Consider the following 20,792-nt stretch of genomic DNA (forward strand, 5'->3'; position numbering starts at 1 on the left):
TGTTTTATGTTGCATCTCCTGTTGTTTTATGCCATGAACTGCCATGTTATGTTGTGGCCCTTTTATAGATGCCATATGAAATCCGGCTTACTCATAGGACCCGAATAATTTAAGACATGAACATCAACATCTACAAGGGCTGCCATCTTTTTTCTACATTCAAATTCAGTTCATTTGAAATTTGTTTAAGCTTGATTTCTTGAAAAAGTTGTGGCAGCTATGAGGACATCTGCACTGAACCTCGCATACACCATTGAGTGATGAGTCTGGTAGGATCATCATTGAGATGGAAATTAATCTACTTTGTGGTAAAACACATTTGTTCCCATTATGTTGCCTAAATTGTAGTAATCTGTGTATCTATTGTGTCATGCTGTGAAAGAGAGTTGCAGGATTTCAGGAACTGAAGGTCACTGGTCTCCAACATCGAGATTCTCTCTACTCTTGTCTTGTTGGCATGTCTTGTTATATTTTATATATCGTCTGAAACCATGGAAAACACATCACGAGTCACATCTGTTTTCAGGCCGTATGAATGATTGTTTATTTATAGCTTCTTTTGCTCATTACCCTCCCTGTCAAGCCTTGAATGAGTTGGAATGCTCCATTTGCCTGAATGAAGGCAAAAAAAAAAGTGTAGCTTAGGACCTCTACACATGAACACAGGTATTTGAATGTTGAATGTTTTGAGCATGGAAACCGAACTTTTTGATAAAATATTTTAATCATCATATCATCATATTGTGCGCTGTTATTGTTTCAGTTTAACATCAGTATACATGCTGATCTCCCGTTTCTTTACATGTCAAAGGTGGACCTAGTTAAGACAGGATTTGTTCTACCAGGACTTTTGACCTATTTGCACAAAAATGTAAAGTTACACTCTGATTATGTTTAGGAACGGAGGCTTCAGGACATGTTATAGTCTACTGGAAGATAAGAAAAAAAACACTCCCATGACAAAGAAACTGATGCTAACATCACCCCTTCTGAACCAGACTCAAACAAGGTGTTTTTTGCTGAAGAATGGTGGCAAATTTTTGCATGTCCAGGACATCACTCTTGCATTTGACTGAGGTGCTTTATCTGTACACTGAAGGGCAGGTTACTGTTATTGCTGTTGGGCAAAACTGTCCTGTCAAAAAAGTTGCAAACACACTGTACTACTTACTATGTACTATGTAGTACTATGAACTACTTACTAGTAGTACAGTGTTAGGGGGATGGGGTAAATTTGTTAAATGGCAAAAAGGCGTGTATTTCCCAAAATGCCAAACTGTTCCTTTGGAGTTCCCCTTACATGACAAGCTGAGTGTTATTTGCTCACATACAAACAGTGGGTTTACTGTACAAACAGGAGCAAGAGAGACTGCTCCTCTTAAAATGTCATTACAGTTAATTGAATTTTAAATTCTATAACGCATTTAATTGGATGCAAGGTTAGTACAAGCCTTTCAATGGAACACCAGTCATCAGCATTTCTTTTGAAAGTTTTCCAGATAGTAACAAATCTATGTTTTTGCCATTGTTCAGGCTAGATACTGGTGTATATATAGCTGAAGAAAACTTTATTTTATGGGGACTTTAAACATAATTCCATTAAAATTTTGTTTAACCTTACTTATACATTTTTAAACAGCTATGCAAGGCATAAGGCACTTATGCCGTTGTTTTGGCAGGTAGATTCCATTGACTTCAACGACTCAAAAGGAGGTACGACCCTCTAGAGTTTCCTTTAATTGAGCTAGCTAATTCTCATGTAGTCCTCCTAGACGTACAATGCAAACATCCACCATCTCATTAATGCACCGGGGCATTTAATGTGAAATCAAAATTATTTTCAGATTGCAGCAGTGTGGATAAGGTTCATAAAAGCAACATCAAATTACAGGGAAAGGCTACTGGGGTGATAACTCATTTGATAAATTTTTAAGAGCCCATAACACAATGATACCTTGTCACCTTTGAAAATCATTAACATCAACCAATTGAAAAGTGCCAAATAACCTGTATTAACCAATGTTAAAAAGTCTACACATTATGTAATTCAATAGTTTGGATGATAGCGTAGGATATACATTACAAAACAAACCAGCAGTGATGCCCAGCCTCATTATGCCATATTCAGTTTCGCTGGTGTCCGTAACAGTGTAAGATACTAAATGATGAATGAGTCCTGCCCTGCGCTGTTCTCAACAAGAGAAAAACCCAAAGCACGTGTTTCCCCACAATCAGCTTTACACATAAAGATATCGCCGTCATTAAAGACAGTGAAGCTGCATGTCGCATGCTTGTATTTGAATTTAACTTTGGAACCTGTTAAAACATCCCTGTTGATATACAGAAAGCAGTGGGAGAGACGTGTGAACAGTGTTATTTTTTGGTAATGTTTTTCAAAAGATTCACACATGCTCCCACTGTCTAATCAACACATTCCTGATAAGCTCAGTGCAATATGACAAGTTGTACATTCACCACTTTTAACTGCTCATAATTACGACATGATTTTTGTTGGAGACAATATAAGTCTATGTGTTTGTTGACTTCATTTTCAAATTACTAGAAAAATAATTTCTAGTAATAAGTAAATCTTTCTAAATATCTTGTAACTTTCAATGGATATCAGCAAACTCATTCAACATACATGCAAGACAAAGAACTTTTGATAAAAGGCTTAACAATTTCAGTTGGTGACGAGGATTTTTACACCAGGGCAGCAACAGAAATCACATTGTGTTTCAGGTCAGTAAGTCCACATCTGACAAACAACTCAAAGGAAAACAGCAGAACACATTTGCTGCTTGTCCTTTGAACTGTATTTCCTCTAGATTGTCACAGGCAGAGAAGATGGGGTGAATTCCCCTGAAGCCAGCGCAGAAAGAAGTGCTGAACTTGTTCTCACATCTTCTGCCACTGAGGAGAAATAACTAGCTCTACTCTCTTTGATGGAGAGAGGTGCACACACACACACACACACACACTGTCTCTCTGCCTGGCTGCTTGAAAGTAACTAATTTCTGTACATTGCTCTCTTGTCTTTCCTGTTTTTGTCCGGGTTTCCCTATGGAAGTGTGCAGTTTTTCTTCTCTTTCTTCCATTTTCTCTGACTTTGCTCTATCCATTCCTGTTATATTGTCTCACTGTTGCCCTCCTTGCTAATTGGAGGAAAATACAGTTCTTCTCAGACACCAAAGCATTCTTGCCATGGTTTACATCATCACCTACGCTGTCATCATGACTTCTCCCTCCTCCTCCTCCTCCTTTAAGTCGCACTTACCTGTGCAATCTCATACAGCAGTTTGTAGTGTTCCTCTCGTTTCTGCAAGGTGCACAAATTGCAGCCCATTCTAGTTGTCAGGGAAACAGTGCAGAGTGCCCGCTGGAGTGTGTGCGCAGTCTGCGGTGTGTGTGAGCTCTCCCCGGGGCGATACACACTCGGGCTCCTCTTCCTTGGCTCCCCTAGTCCTCTTTCTCATCCATATATCTTCAGAGATCCCTCTCTGTGGCTCTGAGCGAGGCGTGCACACGTGTTTCAGTGTAAAATTTTAGTGGGGGTTGTTACTATGTGTGTTTTTATGTGAGTGTATCGGCTAAGTAAAGTGCACCTGGCTCCCCTTTCCCTCTTGCCTGTCACTCCTTCGCCTCACTCTCAATTGCATGCCTACAGACACTCTTTCCTCCACCACCTCTTCTCTCAGTGTGAGCTCACTCTCATTGTACACACACTCTTGGCTCATGGAGACACACCTCCTCTTGTGGCAGGCTGCCTACACATGCCTGCTCCCATTCCAGCTCATGAATAGACAGCAACCTCATTGGCTGATGTAAGAGAAGGGGTGTGAGAGAAGAGGGAGGGGACTGGTCTTAACTTGTGAAGAGTCAGAGACTGAACATTGGCATTGTTAAGTGTAAGCAAGGCGAAGGACATAATGCATGTGTGTGGGCTCACCTGTGTAAGCTCATCTCCTTCTTGCCTGTGTGTACATATTGTATAAAACACCCCAAATCCCTATATTTGAATCCAATAATACTAAACCTCAAACAGCAGTTAAAATGCCTTCTCTGTAGTTCATCAAGTTAGTGAGAGAGCTATTTGTCAGTGCACACATTTAACAACTGAACTTGGCATCTGAATCAATCTCATTTGGATTCAGTCAGATAACCTTTGCGCTCAGCATCGTGTTTGGAGGAGTGGTGTTTAGTGGCTGCCATAGATTTACAGCCAGAATACGATAGTCCTCAAACAGATGCTTCCCCTCTCTGCCTGCAGTTAGACAAGGGCACCGGACTAGGCTGACACACAGGAAGAAACACAGACCGATATTGATTGGCTTCAAATTAGCTTCCAGTCTTACTGCCCCATCTCTTTGGGGTAAGAAGACAGAAGAGAAGAGAGAACGGTGGAAAGAGGAGGAGGCAGGAGGATGGAATATGCAGGGATGCTTCTATGAGCAACAAAAATGCAGAGACAGCATTTATCACACCCTTTTCCTGGAAATTTTGCTTAAATGCAACTAATTTGCAGAATCAAATATTCTTGAAGAGACACATTCTCAAGGCATAATGATGAAATGCTGTTCAATGCTCCATCAATCTTATCTGGGAAATTCTAAATAGTTTCTAGTGCACATATCTGCATTAAAAAAACTACAGTAAGAATTTTATTTGTCCCCCTGCAGTTATTTACCATCAGGCTGGTAAAAAAGAAATCTTTGTTGCATTACAGGTAACCAGAAAGAATTACAGAAACCCAGAATTATTCATTTTTTGTCATTACTTTTACTGTATAAAAGAGGTATACAACATTTACTGTCTGATTTTGTACACTTTAAAGAAGCTAGTTGTTTTTCAGCTTAAACTAGCTTAGATATCTGCGTCAAAGGCTAGCCTTGGTCTTTTTACTAATTTAGGTAACATTTGAATAGTTAATCAATTTCAGAAAAAAATATTAATTAATTTGGAACGAAGGTTAATATGAAAAAATGCATGTTCAGCATGTAGACAGCCTCAGTGCTGGTTGTTTTGTCTTCCTTTACAAGTGAGCATACAGTTCATACAGTATAGTAATTTATTTTCCTAGGAAATGCATAATTTGCGACAGCAAAGAGTGAAAAGCGTGTTACGTGAGACCTTTGAGTCAGAAGACAGATACACTGTCCAGATGACAAATAGCTGTCACTGTTAAGACTATGAGCAGAGAGCTCAGATTCATCATCCTCTTTATCACCACTCATTCAGGTACAGAGGCCATAATGGCTCATTCAAGGGTATCAGAGAAGATCCAGATATAGCATCCAAGATAACACTTAACCATCCTTCTTCCAACAATTCTTGTTGTGTCTTGTTCCATGATGAGGTCGCTGCTCTCCACTTACCTCTGCTGATGGCTTTTTTGGGGACGTCATCAATTAACTGCAGGGTTCTTTCCAGTCAAATTCTCATTATGGGTTAGGGGTTAGGGTAACCCTGATTATTGTAGTCTCACTGTGGGATTACCAATATTATCAAACTCTGGCTGAATTGCCACTGTGATCTTCCATAAATTCAGATTTACTGATGTGCACAAATAGTTAGAGAGCTATAATACCACACATACAAAAATGCTAAACTACACACAGTGGGGTCCGAAAGCCTGACGCTACAGGTATGAAATCTGGAATCTGTTTTTCATGTAAACCTAGAAGTAAAAAGAAAACATTACCCTTGATGCAATTAATGCAAAGAGCTGTGTGTTGCAAAATGAAAAAGAAAACATAAAATGTCTATTTAAGTATTCATTTAAAAGTATACCATGAAATCTATCAAAGATCAAACACTGGATAAATCTGATCTATGTACGATCTATCAATCTACAGCCATTGTTCATGTACTACAACAACACAAGGCAGTTACATCTGTTACATCTGCTAAATGTTAGAAATCTCCATTTCGGCTCAGTTTATTAGAGGAACTTTCCTTATCATGTAGCATTGTGATAGTCAGACACATGGCAAGTGTTCTGAAAATGGTTATCCTGAGTTAAAGATTACATTCTCACTATTAAATCATACCTTTTTCTATATGTGTTGCAGGAACTACATCAGATGTTCCAAAACAACAAATTAAAAACACAATTAGAAGATCAACACATCAAGCTTCATTCACTGAAAGATAGAAAAAACAACTTCATGCTTGGTACAGAATCTGCCAAAATGATTGTCTGTAAACGGCAAAAGTCCTGTCAAAGCAAGGCTGTCAAGCTGTGGTGTCACAGGATGAGTAACATCTATAAACCACTTTGCTGGAAGGCAAACAAGGCCAAACTCTAGAGATGGGCTGAGGCATAGCTTGGATTTATAGCAGACAAAGAAATATGTACAGAAACAAAGGAGAGGGATTTATACCTTAGAGCATCTGACCCTGTTTTTAACATGATCAGACCATACTGAGATAGTATAGCTTGTTCATGCCAGCTAGAATGCCAAAAGTAAGATATCATATTTCTAGTGAAAAATGAAAGACTTTTTGCAAAAAGTGACATAATTTTGTTCGTTTATAACCTGCCCATTTGATTGTTCAAAACATTTTTCCATCGAACCTAGAATTTTCTCCCCTTCCATCATCCTGTCTTATTGGTCTTGTGTAAATGAGATGCTGGATGGGTTCATGCTCTCATAGAAAATTGAAAGGACCTGTATAAATTTGAGAGATGTGGAATTCGGAACCGGTGGAAGAGAAATTGCAGGCTTTCAAAAACAAAATGTGACTTCATCTTTGATGTGTGAGGACAGGACTGGCAATAATGGCAGTAAAGTGGTGTCATACCTGTAAAGTTGCATGCTCAATAAATTCTCTGACAGGTAGTTAACTTTAGGGTGAGGAGGGCTGAGGTGGCTTCAAACGGCTGCACTGGTCATTTTATATTTTACGGTTAAGTCTTTCATTGGAATCTGCATGTCCGTCAAAGGTTAACCAAAAATAGCTCACTGGAGATGGAAAGTGTTGCACTTCAAAGGCAGCCTGTAACCCCACATTTGCATAATGTCCTATATGGCTGAGATTGAAAGAAAATGTGCCAGTTCGCATATTTCTCTGAAAAGCTCTGAATTGTAAAGTGTGCATTTCTATACCGAAACTTCAGAGTTCTCAGACATTGCAGGCAATGACAGCTGTGTGAATCCTGCACCTAGATATTCAAAGGCTGTGGTGCCTCAAGAGGGCAGTGGGCTGATCCAATCAGGAGAAGTAATCATGCGTTGGGTCTGTGCTCAAAGGCATTAGAATAAGTTACTTGTGCAAACTTTCTAGTCTATTTATGTCTTAAAGCTTAGATGACTGAGGTACTTCTTCAGTCTTAATCGAACAGAAAACCCCCCCAGGACTTATATATGCTGTTTTTGTGATGATCCAGAGTCAGTTAAGGTTTTCAAAACAGCTCAAGAGCTTAGATACTTACAGCACATATGGCTAAAGTTTAGCAAATCCTGAGCTTTGATCGTCCTTTAGATGTCACTGCGTGTGGAAAGATCACTGCAAAACAGCAGCACTTCTGCTGGCGTAGTCAGCTGAGCATCTCAATGCCAGTGGTGTGAGAAGAGCCTGAGGGCGACCCACACACGGCTCTCTATAGCTATAACCTATGCATTATTTAACAGTCTGAACCATTCATCTAGGTAAAAACACAATTAGAGTGCTACTTACAACATGAAGCTAAAGGGCGAAGTGAAATAATGGTACATCATGGTAATTGAAAAGTGGCGTCCGTTTTTTGTTTGTTTTTTTGTTTTGGTAATTACATTTTAACTATTCATTATCGTCTAATTACTTTGCAGGAGGCCAATGCTCGGATGCAAACCCATCATAATGACTGTCTCTCCTCCACTCATTGTCTCCTCATCCTGATTGTTGAAGCAAAATGATTGACTTTGTAAAAAGAGAGCTGGAGTGATCCCAGTCACTTCATTATCAAATTTATGAACACAGTTATAAGAGAAACAAAAGGCTGCCAATCCACAAAAGTGAGACAAAGACAAAGCGGCTAAACTGGGACCCATTCAGCAATACTCAGAGGGATCTTTTGTACATAATTTGCAGTCTGCCAGTTGGACAAAAATCCCTCATTAGTGCTTTGTTGTAGACACAGTGTGTTTTAAAGTCCAAACTTAGTTATGTACCCTTTGAGGAGGCAGACGAATTCCCACATTTACACAAAGTGTGTGATAATAAAGTAATTCAGAGTTTTGTTTTGCACAAACCAAGGCAGCTCTTTAATGAAGCCGAATCACTGCTAAATCACTGCAAACACTTATTTTTTCATCGCCCCATTAAACAAAGGTACTAAGAAAAGACAAATTGCAATATTTCACAATCCATCCTGAACGATGTAACCAAACAGCCGGAGGCACAGCTGCCCCTTGTGTTTGGTTAAGTTTTCTATTCAACATATGAAAAAACTTACAAATAGAGTAGCAGTGTGACCATGGGGAACGTGAGACCGTGGCAGCCGCAGTACTCGATAAACCAGCAGCCAAACTGGCGTCTGACCAGCTGACCTCACACGGCGTCAACCATGCAGGGTCAAGTAGCCCTTAAGGGTGGAGTCATCCTCAGGCACTGGGACACAGGTTCAGATTTCCCTCAGCAGCTTTGCTTTGAATATTGAGCAGCATCATTACGCTGTGTTGACTCCAAATCAACTTGTGAAGCATAGAGAAGTTTAAAGAACATTTAAAGGTCAGAGTTCTACCGCTTGGTAGTTTGTGGAACAAAATCAAAATGAAACTGATTTTCTAAATGTAAGTGCTTTTAGATTATTTGTTTTAATATCAATCTGGCCTGGTGATGAGAATCAGAAGAATAATTATATTTTGTATCGTCTCATCGCTCAAGTGTTTTATTTAGTCCAGGCTTCTTCAGTTTTAACCTACAGTTACAGAAGTTATTTCTGGAGATATTTTTCAGATCAGGGTCTGACCTGTTCCCTTCCAATGTGTCAAACTAGCTTTGCACTATGTTCCTCCATCATAGAAATTTGGGAGAATGCGTAGCTGTTAAAAACAGTGGAAGCAGCCGTAGTCAAATGTTCCCTGTAACTTTAAGAATAAAGCCTGATTTTTACTTAAAACGCTAGGTTTAGGGTCTGATTTTAACAAGCTTGTGCACATGGGTAAATGTGATATGATAATACTCTGGTGATTGTCAGTTGGCAGGTATCCTGAATATAGATCCCCAATGTATTTGCTACTTCATTCATTTTACCTTTGGTCAGACTTGAAACCGGACATCTTAAATTATCTGTTTACAATATATGTGCAGGGTGCAAAGCTTCAAAGAGCTGAAAGATCTGTAGACAGTTAAGCTATTTTTTACTCATTCATTGGTTATCTTCATTTACAAAAGAAAACATGTGTGCATACACAGAATTTGTATTTAAATATATATAACAACATGTTGTGATCTCATGCAGTCGTTTGATTGCAGTATCTAAACCAACCAGAGCTCGTCTGTCACACAGCTGAGACTCAGGTTTCACCGTGAACAACGTGTGTATATGTGAGGGTAAAAAAGAGGCAGAAACATGCTGTAGCCCTAGGGTATAAACGCATACAGATTCCCCCTGTGTGTTCACACACACACATTACACTGAAGTGCCGCTGGGCTGGGCCTGACCCTGTTGTGTTAACCCAATAGCATAGCTCCAATAAAACTGATTAGAGAAGTCTTCCCCTGCTGCTCCCAGGCCCTGCTGCCGGACTAATGGCACAATCGGGCCCCTTAAACTTTCCTCAACATCTGTGCCAGTATTGAACCATGAGGATGGACGGAGCAACAGGGCCAAGAGAGCGCCACCAGCCACCTGAGGGAGGAAGACGGAAGACAGACAACACAGCAGATATGTAGGAAATAGATACAAAAATAGTGTCTAACACCCCACCCCCCTCTGGTTTCTATATCTGAATGTATTGTGCAGCATCCTCTACTCCACTCGATGCTGCAGAGCGCAGGGAGGCCAAGCCAGCTGTTCCCCTATTGTCCAGGTGCTTAACAGGATTACAGAGGGGCACAAGGCCAGGCTCTGCGACACACGCACGCACACGCTGGCACTTTCATACACAAACTTGACCTAAAACTTCAAAGGCAGATGGAGAAGCACAAGGACACATCATCCCTCAGCTTTATGGATGAGGACTGGAGCTATGCTCAGCCGAGCATGCTGACGTTACACTGTGTTACTGGGTCGCACAATATTACACAAAGGGCGCAGATAAAATGTGCGAAATATGTTCACTCCTCTCAATCCTGCATTAACTGTAAAGATTTGGGATGGTCAAAAATTTTGTAAAGAAATTGTCTTGAAAAAGATATTATTTATTTGGATTGTCTTTTCTTTAGTTTTTTTTTTATGGTAATGCTTCCATACAGAAATCATGCTAATTATACCAGATCACTTCTCGGTCTTTGACAGTCGAATAAGGTGTTATCAAATTAATATAGAAATCGTCATTTCTTGATTAATGAGGGAAATGATATGTCACTAATTGAATCACTAATTAACTAGTCAATTTGTGGACTTTTGTGCCTTTAGGCCTTCATTCACATTGTTTTCCATCTTCATCCTCATGTCTTGTTTTTTCTTGCATGAAATGCTTTCAATTCTTTACTCCAATTCTTTTTTTCCAATTGTGTTGTCAGCCTGAAGCTTTTGCCTGTCTGGAGCCCTTTTGATCCTTATCTCGTGCTCTGTCTGGGCTTGAAAAGACCCTTTCTGAACAAATGCACCATTTTCTGGCAGAAGTAGTAAACATCCAACCTCACAGACATTTTCTGCTGTTTAGAGAAATACGTTTTTTGATATCCAGAAGCCTGTAAGATTCTACTTGAAGCAAGCATTTGTGGGCTGATGTAAATGACATTGCTTTCATTTTTCTTGAGTAGCTTGCTGATGCTTTTATCTATCACAAGTTTTTAATCCTTTCCATTTTTTTTGTTTCCGTCCTTTGTTTTTTAGCTCTGTAAAACACTTTGAGTTGCACCTTGCTTAAAAATTGTTATGTAAATAATGTTGAAGTTATGCAAATTAAACTATAGGTTGCTTACCATAATTATGTTAATGCGACTGATAATTTTCCATGACTGCGGGCACACGATTTCTCTTTTGAAAAATATTTTTCAACCTCCCACTCTTCATGCATAGTCTCCCTCTGTGGAGCATAGCCCTTTGGATTTTTATCAATGCACCGGCTGGGTTTAAAAGGGCTTTCCTGTTGTGAATTAATGTGGCCTTAATCTTTCCCCACACGCACAGTGATAAAGCAATGTAAGAGACAGAGCAAATGTGGTCAGAAGACTAAAGATTAGTCATACGCCACTGAACTCGAAGTATGGTCCGTGTTCCTGCTTGCTGTCTCACTTCCTGCTTCCAGCTGCTGGTGCCGCCTTTCCCATCTAATCCTGACTTTAGGTGACATCTATTTGTTTTTTTCCCCCTCTTTTATTTAAACTTGCTGGGAAAAACTTGACGATAAACAAGAAACCGAAAAATCTCTCCTATGCTTAATTTCAGACACGTGTTGTTGATAATAAGTCCTTTACAAGGCAGGACAAGAATTTATCGAGTTTACATCGGGATGCTTTGTGTGCGGTACATTGCATTCACATCAACAGGAGTCTGACTCCATGTGGTGAATAAGCACACAATATTGATCCTGGACTATGCTGAGTGAACAGGCAGCGGTTGGCCTTACAGTCAATATGCTCACTAAGAAACTAATCGTAGAACATACAGTAACTTGGCAAATCCCAAGGAACACAGATCTATAAAAGACAAATCTATATAGTCAGTCAGTGGGGGGCTTTTAATGCTCATAACTGTTGACTGATCAAAGTTTGGCTTCATGTACAACTAATAGTCTACAGCATTACATTACTGTAGTATTGGCCTGCAAGATGATAATTTTTCAACCTGAAACAGCCAATTATGCAGCTTTAAAGGGCAGCTTTAGGTTGCAGTATTCAAGTCTAAACATAATATTTTATGTAAATGTAAGGTTTTACACATCAGGCCATATTAAAGCAAACAAAATAGAAATTAATGTTAGATCTTAAGATTAGCTTAACAAAATCTTATATAAACTTCTTATCTTATAAGCAACACATGATAAATTACATAGCGTCATTATGTAATTAACAAACAGTCAACAAAAAGCAGATGTAGGTTGAAAAACTTAGATACACCCCATGATTAGGTAGGCTGTAGAACCATTTTTAGCATCAACAAGTTGAAGAAATTTTGCCCCCCTCTTCTTTTCGATGTTGCTTCAGCAGATTGAGGTTTGCAGCATTTGTTTATGTACAGCTTTCTTAAGGTCCACCATCATCATTTCAATCAGCCTGAGGTCTGGATTTTGACTGGACCATTGCAACAGCTCCATTTTTTCTATTTCAGCCACTTGCTGCTGGGATCATTGCTCTCCTTGATTACCTGCTTTTGGTTTCAACTGTTGGACTAATGGCCTCACATTTGACTTTGGTACACAGAGGAGAATATCGTCAACTCAATGATTAAAAGGTGCCCAGGTCCTGTGGCTGCAGAACAAGCCCAAACCATCAGCCCTCCACCACTGTGCTTGACAGTTGGTGTGAGGTGTTTGTGTCTATATGCTGTGTTTGGTTTTCTACAAACGCGCTGCTGTGCATTATTGTTTGAAATTGTTTGAATATTACATTACGACCCTTCCCAGATTGATGGACAGCAATAATTGCTTTCCTCATTTGAGACTTATCGCAAATAATCAGTCACTCAGTGCAGCTGCACAGGTGCCTTCTTCTGATATACCAGCCAGGACATCAGTGTATGAGCTTGAGGGAGCAATGGTTGCATAATGATGAGAAACTCAGCTCTAAAGTTTATAAGTGTACATGTAAAGACAGACATTTTATTATTAACTGTGTTCTTAAGTCAGTGGTGTTGCTTTACAGCAAGTTGCGCCCAATTATATGACATCTTTTACACATGTTTTTCATAATTTATGATAATGCTGCATAACATTACAAGACTGTTATAATCTGTTCTCATCTATAGGATAGGTGAAGCCTTCCTGGAGCTCGCATCCTCCCGCTTCTGTTATAAAAATCAATAATTCAGTGTGTTAAGCTAAAAAAGGTTTTCAAAACACAGATTAAACAACTGTTCAGGTTACTTTTTTTTTAAATGATGAAGATGGAGAAATGTCTAAATGAATATTATAATTTTTTTCATTAATTCTTTTTCTTTCAGTGTTTACACAATACACTTTATAAATGGTGTACCTAATGTAATTACTCCTCAAGGTTAAACTGATTGTGCCTTCACATTGAAGGCTTTCTGAAGAAGCCATGCAAATGGCGGAGACTATTGCTACGACAGCTTGACAGTAATACCACCAGATACACAATTCCATGGCCTGCAATGGACAGAACCGTTACCCAACAGTGTATTTTACCCTTTTGGTTACAGCTGCTTAAAGATACAGATCTCAAGGTCTTAATGTTCAAATTACTTAACTGCCTTCCACAATAGTGAAAGATAGCCAAAGACTAATTCTATTTATTTGTTAATGTCTTGGAAATGAGTCAAACACACACACACAAATAAATATGATTGATTGCTTGATTGACTGGACGTGCCTTGAGGGTCATGCTGCTCTCACTGGTCGTCCAAAAATAACCAATAAAACATTTACTGTCCCCTCTATGACCATACAGAGAAAAAAAGAATGGCTTTACGAGAAGAAGATGAGCCATCCTATCTTTTTTATTGAAAGCAAAAAGAACAACAGCAAGAGTTTGACATTCATGATAGTGACAACGTATTTAGTTTCAGACACAAAAGCATCAATTTTTCATGTGGTGTTCAAGGAAAATACAGAACCATGAAGATGTGTAATTCAATTAAAGTAAAAGAACAAAAAGCCTTTTGTTAAAGTTACATTGAAAGTCATCTGTTTGATATTGACATATAGGTCATTTCATGGATTCTATATGGTTCAAAGCAGACTGAACACAGACGGTTTGTTACAAACACAAAGCTACAACACAAGATCCTTTATGACCCCAGAGGTCAAAGGGATGGAGGGATCAGATGGCCTGAGTCTTTACAATGCTAATGAGGATCATAGAAGAGTCCCTTTTTACAAGTACTGAGCCACACACACATAGACACAATTTTATTGTTGAATGAGGATTTCATATTGACAGCACTCACTGACCCATGACCTAATTCAAAACTCAAACCTCAATCTAACTGAGAACTTGGAGAACTGTGTGTCAAGGCAAAGGCTCCAATCTTGCAGTTCTGGAGTGATACCGATCTACAGCAGTATTTATTATTTCTTTCCTGATGCCCCACTTCATCCAGTTTAATTAAATGAGGCCAGTTACACTTTACATAATCTTGCTGACAAGTAGACAAATCTATGACATTTTCTTCTATTCACTGCTTAAGACCAAGAAAAGGAACAAGAAAAGCAAAATGCATCATTCACTCTGTGGATAATATGATGGATGATGAGGAAAAAAAGCTAAAGTGAAAAGGTTTTTATTATAACTTTTTAAATGGAGTTGTGTGAAGTACTTATGAGAAATCAGTGTCTTATCTCCAGCAGACAGCAGTCAGAGCGCTCCAAGTTTGGAGAATTTGAGGGTTTTCAATGGGGCAATCAAAAGCTAAAAGATAATCAGAACAGGGCAATCAGAGGAGGGAATTTCTTGCCAATTTAAAACAACTCAAACCTACAAAATTTCACCACGGTTTGAGCAAGAGGCATATTTTAGATTTTTACACCGCATCACTTCTGCATCAGACTGTTGCCTACTTTGGTGCTACACACAGCAGTGTGTTCTGAAATGAGTGGAGTTAATTTAGATTGTGAAAACTTCACTCTTCTGATGGCCCTGTTCTGAGTATCTGTCTGATTCTTCAGCCAGAAAGCATTCTAACCTATAGTAGTCAGAGGGCACAAACATGATTGTTTAGTTCATTCACAAAGTTCAAAATGTTTATTCAGAAGATGCATCTCCAACAGCAACTTCATGATAGCTTTCCTTCCTAAATAGAAGTGCTCTTTCATTTGAACAATTACAATAGCTTGCTTTGTTTAGGACTTTTTTTCAAAGAAAGCCAAGATCACATGCTGATTGGTGACCTTAGATCCTCAACTTTAACTCAAGTTAACTCAAAGCCTTGACGTACTTTGTCAAACAGGGAATTTAGCCATTACAGTAGTTACAATAGTATTAAAAAAATAGGTTTTATGTCAGCATGACCAGGTTTAGACAGTGGCTCTAACAAACAGCTTATTTTTACCTTACAAAATGTCAATTTTGTTTCTATTCCAGCAGCAAGAGCCTTGACAATTGTTTACAATCCAATATCAAGCCATGTTTTAACAACCACACCGGATGGGTAAAAAGCACAGAAGGTCAGAGTGTAGGTTTTTATTGGTACATACCAAGAGTGAAAGTCATAAATGCTGTCGAAAGCTTTTTACAGCACCTCCTCTGCTTGTTAAAGACAAATCAGCCTGTCAGAGATTATTGGAATAGCCATATTTTCATGAATTAGCACAACTCATGTGTATGTGCAGCGTATACCATATGCTTGTCAAATCAGTGTCATTTAAAACTAGTAGGGTGCTGAGGACTAAGACCCCTTTTTACCTTCCCTTTTTTGATATCATGCTGTGGTTGTCATAGCAACCACGCAATATGACAGAGCTGATGACAGAGGAGCTCTAAGCACAGATCTGTCACTGAAATAGCCTCGTACGGTGGAGCCATGCAATAATGATGTGTGCACACGTGTGTGTATGTGTGTGTGTGCAGAAGAACCTTCTGCTGTGTACATACAAAAAAAAAACGAGACAACGTTGGTGTGATTTGACCAGAGAGCTCTGCTCTACACAGGAATATGACAAAGGAGCTACATCAACTGTGTTTGACCAGCGTGTCGTATTGATGGCAGACAAAAACGAACAAGGTTTCAGGTTGGCCGTACTAGCCGACAATCAGGGTGCAGGACTACAAGTCAAAGACTTCATGCAACAAACATTGTGCCGAACTGCTTTTATAAGACACAGTAAAAACATATTTTCAGTGTTGAGACATTTTAATAGGCAGGAGGCAGTAGAAAGGTCACACATGAGCAAAGGGTTGAGGATAAGCGTGTTCTTCTGCTTAGATGTATTGAATCAGTTTCTGGCCATGTATTTGGAACAAAATCCTTCTGATTTAAGGCCTCGTACCCATGAACATGGGTTTTGTGAAAGAGTATTTCCTAAAAAAAAAAGAAATCCTTCCCAACAGGTTTTCACTGGCACAGGCGACCTTTATTCCCCTGCTAAATAGTTCAGTATCCAGCAACTTTTCTGACAGCACTGAGGGTGATTCGCTTACAGTTGTCTGTTTTTCTGTCAGGAACTGCACTTGCATGTGGACCATAGAGAGAAAACACATAGAATGTGTTCACATGTTCATGTGTACAGGGCTTAGGATAGTTACATTTTATCTGAAATCTTAACTGCTTATGGACTAAATGAACCATGAAAAAAACAAAATTATCCATTCAAATTTTAAATTCAGTGCTAGACAGGATTAGTCTTAAGCCATTCTCACTTTGAAGTCTTTTAGAAATTATTTGTGGGAAATGCAGACATTAACCTGTTGTTTTGTCACAAATAAGTCACTGTGACCATGTAGAGTGGGAAATTTGTTCCACTCGGCACTCTCTGCATACTCCTTTGATTTACTGAACAGGTTCTCGAGACAATACGTTCACTGAGACGCAATGTGAGGGCAGCATTTTTATATCTCACACTTGAACTGTTTTCTATTTCAGCAACTAAACTAATTGAACTGTCTCTCAGTTGTTTAGAGTTTTTTTTCTTTGGGTTGAATAAAAAACAAGTTTTTATTTGAAGTCTTTGAAGTTTGACTTTTTGGTTGTAGTTCACCACTAACTGTTAAGAAAAGTGAGACTATAAATAGTCCCCAGGAGTGAGCGTGCATGGTTGTGTGTCTAGTTTGTCTCGATGTGGCCCTGTGATGGACTACCAACGTGTCCAGGGTGTATCCTGCCTTTCACTCAATGGCCGCTGAGATAGGCTCCAACCCCCCCATCGACCCTGAATCAGAATAAGCAGGTATAGAAAACAAATTACTCATGTTGCCACTTAGAAAAATAGAAAAATTGATCTTTGGTCAGAAACATCAAAGTGGTTTTAAGAGGTTTGATCTCATGAGAGGAAAGTAGTGGAAGTGTCAAGAGTTCATAAGGTAATATCAACTTTCTTTCTTTGACCTTTTGTCCTCTTTTGTAGGATTCTATGGACAATCTCAGCTGATGAAAGTTTGTTCAAAGAGTTTTGTGTCATCAGAAAGACTCTGAGATTGTTATCAGACAATGTCTGATTAAAGACTACACAATAGTAAACAGATCTAAGTGTGACTCCAGAACTCTCCTCATTCTCAAATCTCTCATAATTCACAACAAGATTTTTAAATGAATGGATTCTTTTTAGTCTCAATGCAACTCTACTGTGTTGGAGCAAAAGTGGTGCAGTGCAGCAATTTCTTTCACCACCATGTTATTCTTACAAGTTGAGTCAAGTACAGAAACTCATATTCAAACATATATGGTATTGCAGCCGTCAACAGAAAGTGTGAAAGGAATATCTGAACCACCTCTCACTTATCTCACTCCTTTTATTGAAGATATCGCAGCATCACATTGTTAGAAAAAACGTGTTTTGACTCGCATTGATTCTCACTCTTTTCACATGACATGAAATATACCTGTGACACAGTCAGATGATGTATCTTGATAAAAAGTAACTTTCTTCGACTACATTTCTGAGAATCTGTGCTATTTGTGTGGCTACTTGACCCACGGGGCCACGTTTTTGTTTTATAATCTCAACTCAATCTGGGTTTATACCATCCATGAGTGTCCTAAAGTGTGGCAATGGTAAGCAAGACCACTCAAAGCTTTTAGAGAATCAGGGATATAGATATGAAGAGCCCCATTACAAAATCCAACCACCTAATCATGCCAAACAGTCACAGCTTGATTTAATGCATCTTAATGGCAGAGTACGAGTTCCATTTAGTGGGCCATTAGTGTCAGGTCATTTGGCTTCTCTAGTCCTTACTTTTTAATCACTGCCTTTTTTCTTAGTATTTTCAGTATTTGCCAGTCCATCCATCCATCCATCCATTTTCTGCACTTAGCTGTGTTTGATTAACCCTAAAATCAACTTACCCACTATAATTTACACAAACAAAAATATTCTTTCTATATATATATATATATATATATATATATATATATATATATATATATTATGGCATATAAAATCGTATATAAAATCGGGAGGATTTTGGCCCGTACACGCATTCGCCAGTGTGTTAATGATGTCCTCATACTTTAATATTCCTCCTACGAAATTCCGAGCGGACTGACTCATTGTCATTCGCTTTTCGCCACAGTATCCACACCTTAGACAAGATGGCCGCTGGCACTTACGTGAAGTCTGACGTCAGTCAAGTTTCATTAAATATATTCAAAGGTTCATTCCATATATTCAAGGTTCATTAAATATATTCAAGGTTCATTCAATATATTCAGAGTTTCATTCAATATATTCAAGGTTCATTCAATATATTCAGAGTTTCATTCAATATATTCAAGGTTCATTCAATATATTCAGAGTTTCATTCCATATATTCAAGGTTCATTCAATATATTCAGAGTTTCATTCAATATATTCAAGGTTCATTCAATATATTCAAAGTTTCATTCAATATATTCAAGGTTCATTCAGTATATTAAAAGTTTCATTCCATATATTCAAAGATTAATTTCCTGAACGGCATGCCATGATATGTATATATATACAGTAAATATGGTGTTCTTTCCATCTATCTGTGCCTGTCATGCTCCCCTGCTTCCAATGCAAGACAATTATCCTGCTTCAGACTCTGAAAACAATAAAAAACAGGGTTGCATGAAATGACTCTCTGCCAGTGCTTTTGCACTAAACTTCATATTTCATCACATCCTCTGTTTTGCACTGACAAAACAAACAAAAAAAATAGTACTATTTTTGTGCAAAGGCAGTTGGCCCTGTCTATGTAGAAAGTGTCCTATTGTCATATACAAATATGTAGCATCACACACATCCAGTTATTTATAATATGGATATATTATATTGGCATTATAATATAGATTTCTATCTTATTTCAGAAGCACTTTCTGCCCTTCCTAGTGGCACCCCTGGTCAAAACATTCATGAACCTCACATGGGGTCATCTCGAAACATATCTTTTCCAACTTTACTATTTATTGCCTGTACATTTTATTTCTTCAATTTATTTTTTCAGCTTGTTTTACTGACACCCAGATGGAAAAAGAAAAACCTCAAAGTTAGTTGGTTTGATCACTGTCTCAGTCACAAATAGATAAATACATAAATGAACAAATAAATAAATACATTTAGCCATATTGTGTTTATCTTAGCTTCAAAGGCTGGTGCCAGAGGCTGTCTAGCGGGGAATGAAAAATGAGATATTGAATTTTCATCCAATATAAAACAAAGGAGTGCAATAAATGTATTATTTATCCTTTTTATTTCTGCTTCACGTTGTTGGATTTAATGTTTCTTCATTCTCAAATGTAGAGTTCCCATTTTTTCCTTTAATTATCCGAATAAAAGCTGTGGAAGCAAAGTTAAGTGGCACCATACATTCCAATCACTGATTCCATTTATCTCAAATTGAATTCACATCCATCTGTGAAAACAATGACAAAAGAAAAACAACCTAAATTAACTTCCACCCACACATACACACACACTCTTATGCAAGGAGAGGAGCATCGAAGAATTGAGACAACCTAAAAAAAATTAAAAATAATCATGACAAACATTAGATAATATGATTCAATTTATGTGCAATTAAGAGGTGCTTTCATCAGTTTAAGAATACAGCATGATTTCACTGTCTGCAAACAATGTCAAATATACAAATGGCATAAAAGGGCTGCAACAGACATTACAGTTAGGGACATAATGAATCTCGAATTTGTTGAATATGCTGAGAAATGTGTTGATTTGTGTTTTTGAATAAACTTTTATGTGAGGTAAATGCCACCAGCAGCAAATTAGCTTAAGAAAGACTGAAAAAAGCCGACTCATCCTATATCTATTAAAACAGACACTGATGTTTTGTCCCTGTGCTGCCGTCTTATGAGCAATAAGCAACCAACAAAGTCCATGGAAGTGCAACAATTGTAGTAGTTGATACTTATTTCGATTTACCATCAGCACAAAATCAGTTTTTTTTTTCTAGAGTGAGCAAATAATCAATACTTAGTTTGGAATATCTCTTTTTTACATCCTAAAACCTTTAAACGGAGGTGTGTCACCATCAGCCTTTGACCTTTTGTTGATTCTCCTATAAATAGTTTTAAACAATGAAAGAAATTTTTTTCTGTGCCAAAGAAACAGAGCACAAAGACTAGAAAGTGGGAAACAAGATGACTGACCAATCTTTGTACTAAGGTAAGTTAAGCTAGTTGCTTATATGTTTATATTCAAGCCTGTTTCAGACACATGGTGCAGTTCAGTAATCTGATTACAACTGATGGTGTTGGTGCTACTGTAACTGTGTAAAGTCTAACTACTGCAGGACTTACCCACTGTAGATCTCCATCTGACACTGTGGGTGGATCAAAACTTGTTGCTGAAACAGCTGCTCTGAGCTCTTACAGCAGGGACACC

The 20,792-nt window shown here is 38.4% G+C and overlaps 2 protein-coding genes across 2 annotated transcripts in view; one reads left to right on the forward strand and one right to left on the reverse strand.

Annotated features, from left to right (window-relative positions):
• The window catches only part of pdzrn4 (PDZ domain containing ring finger 4), a 35,469-nt gene extending 31,774 nt beyond the window's left edge, over positions 1-3,695 (reverse strand). Inside the window, exon 1 of the mRNA XM_072377848.1 lies at positions 3,278-3,695. Within this exon, the coding sequence (XP_072233949.1) occupies positions 3,278-3,346 (69 nt within the window). The 5' untranslated portion in view covers positions 3,347-3,695. The remainder of the gene's footprint in view (positions 1-3,277) is intronic.
• Positions 1-20,792, forward strand: part of gxylt1b (glucoside xylosyltransferase 1b) — a 366,738-nt gene that overhangs the window by 67,712 nt on the left and 278,234 nt on the right. The window lies entirely within an intron of this gene.

The sequence above is a fragment of the Leuresthes tenuis genome, unplaced genomic scaffold (assembly GCF_036924035.1).
Source record: "Leuresthes tenuis unplaced genomic scaffold, fLeuTen1.0.hap1 SCAF_23, whole genome shotgun sequence".
Taxonomy (NCBI): domain Eukaryota; kingdom Metazoa; phylum Chordata; class Actinopteri; order Atheriniformes; family Atherinopsidae; genus Leuresthes; species Leuresthes tenuis.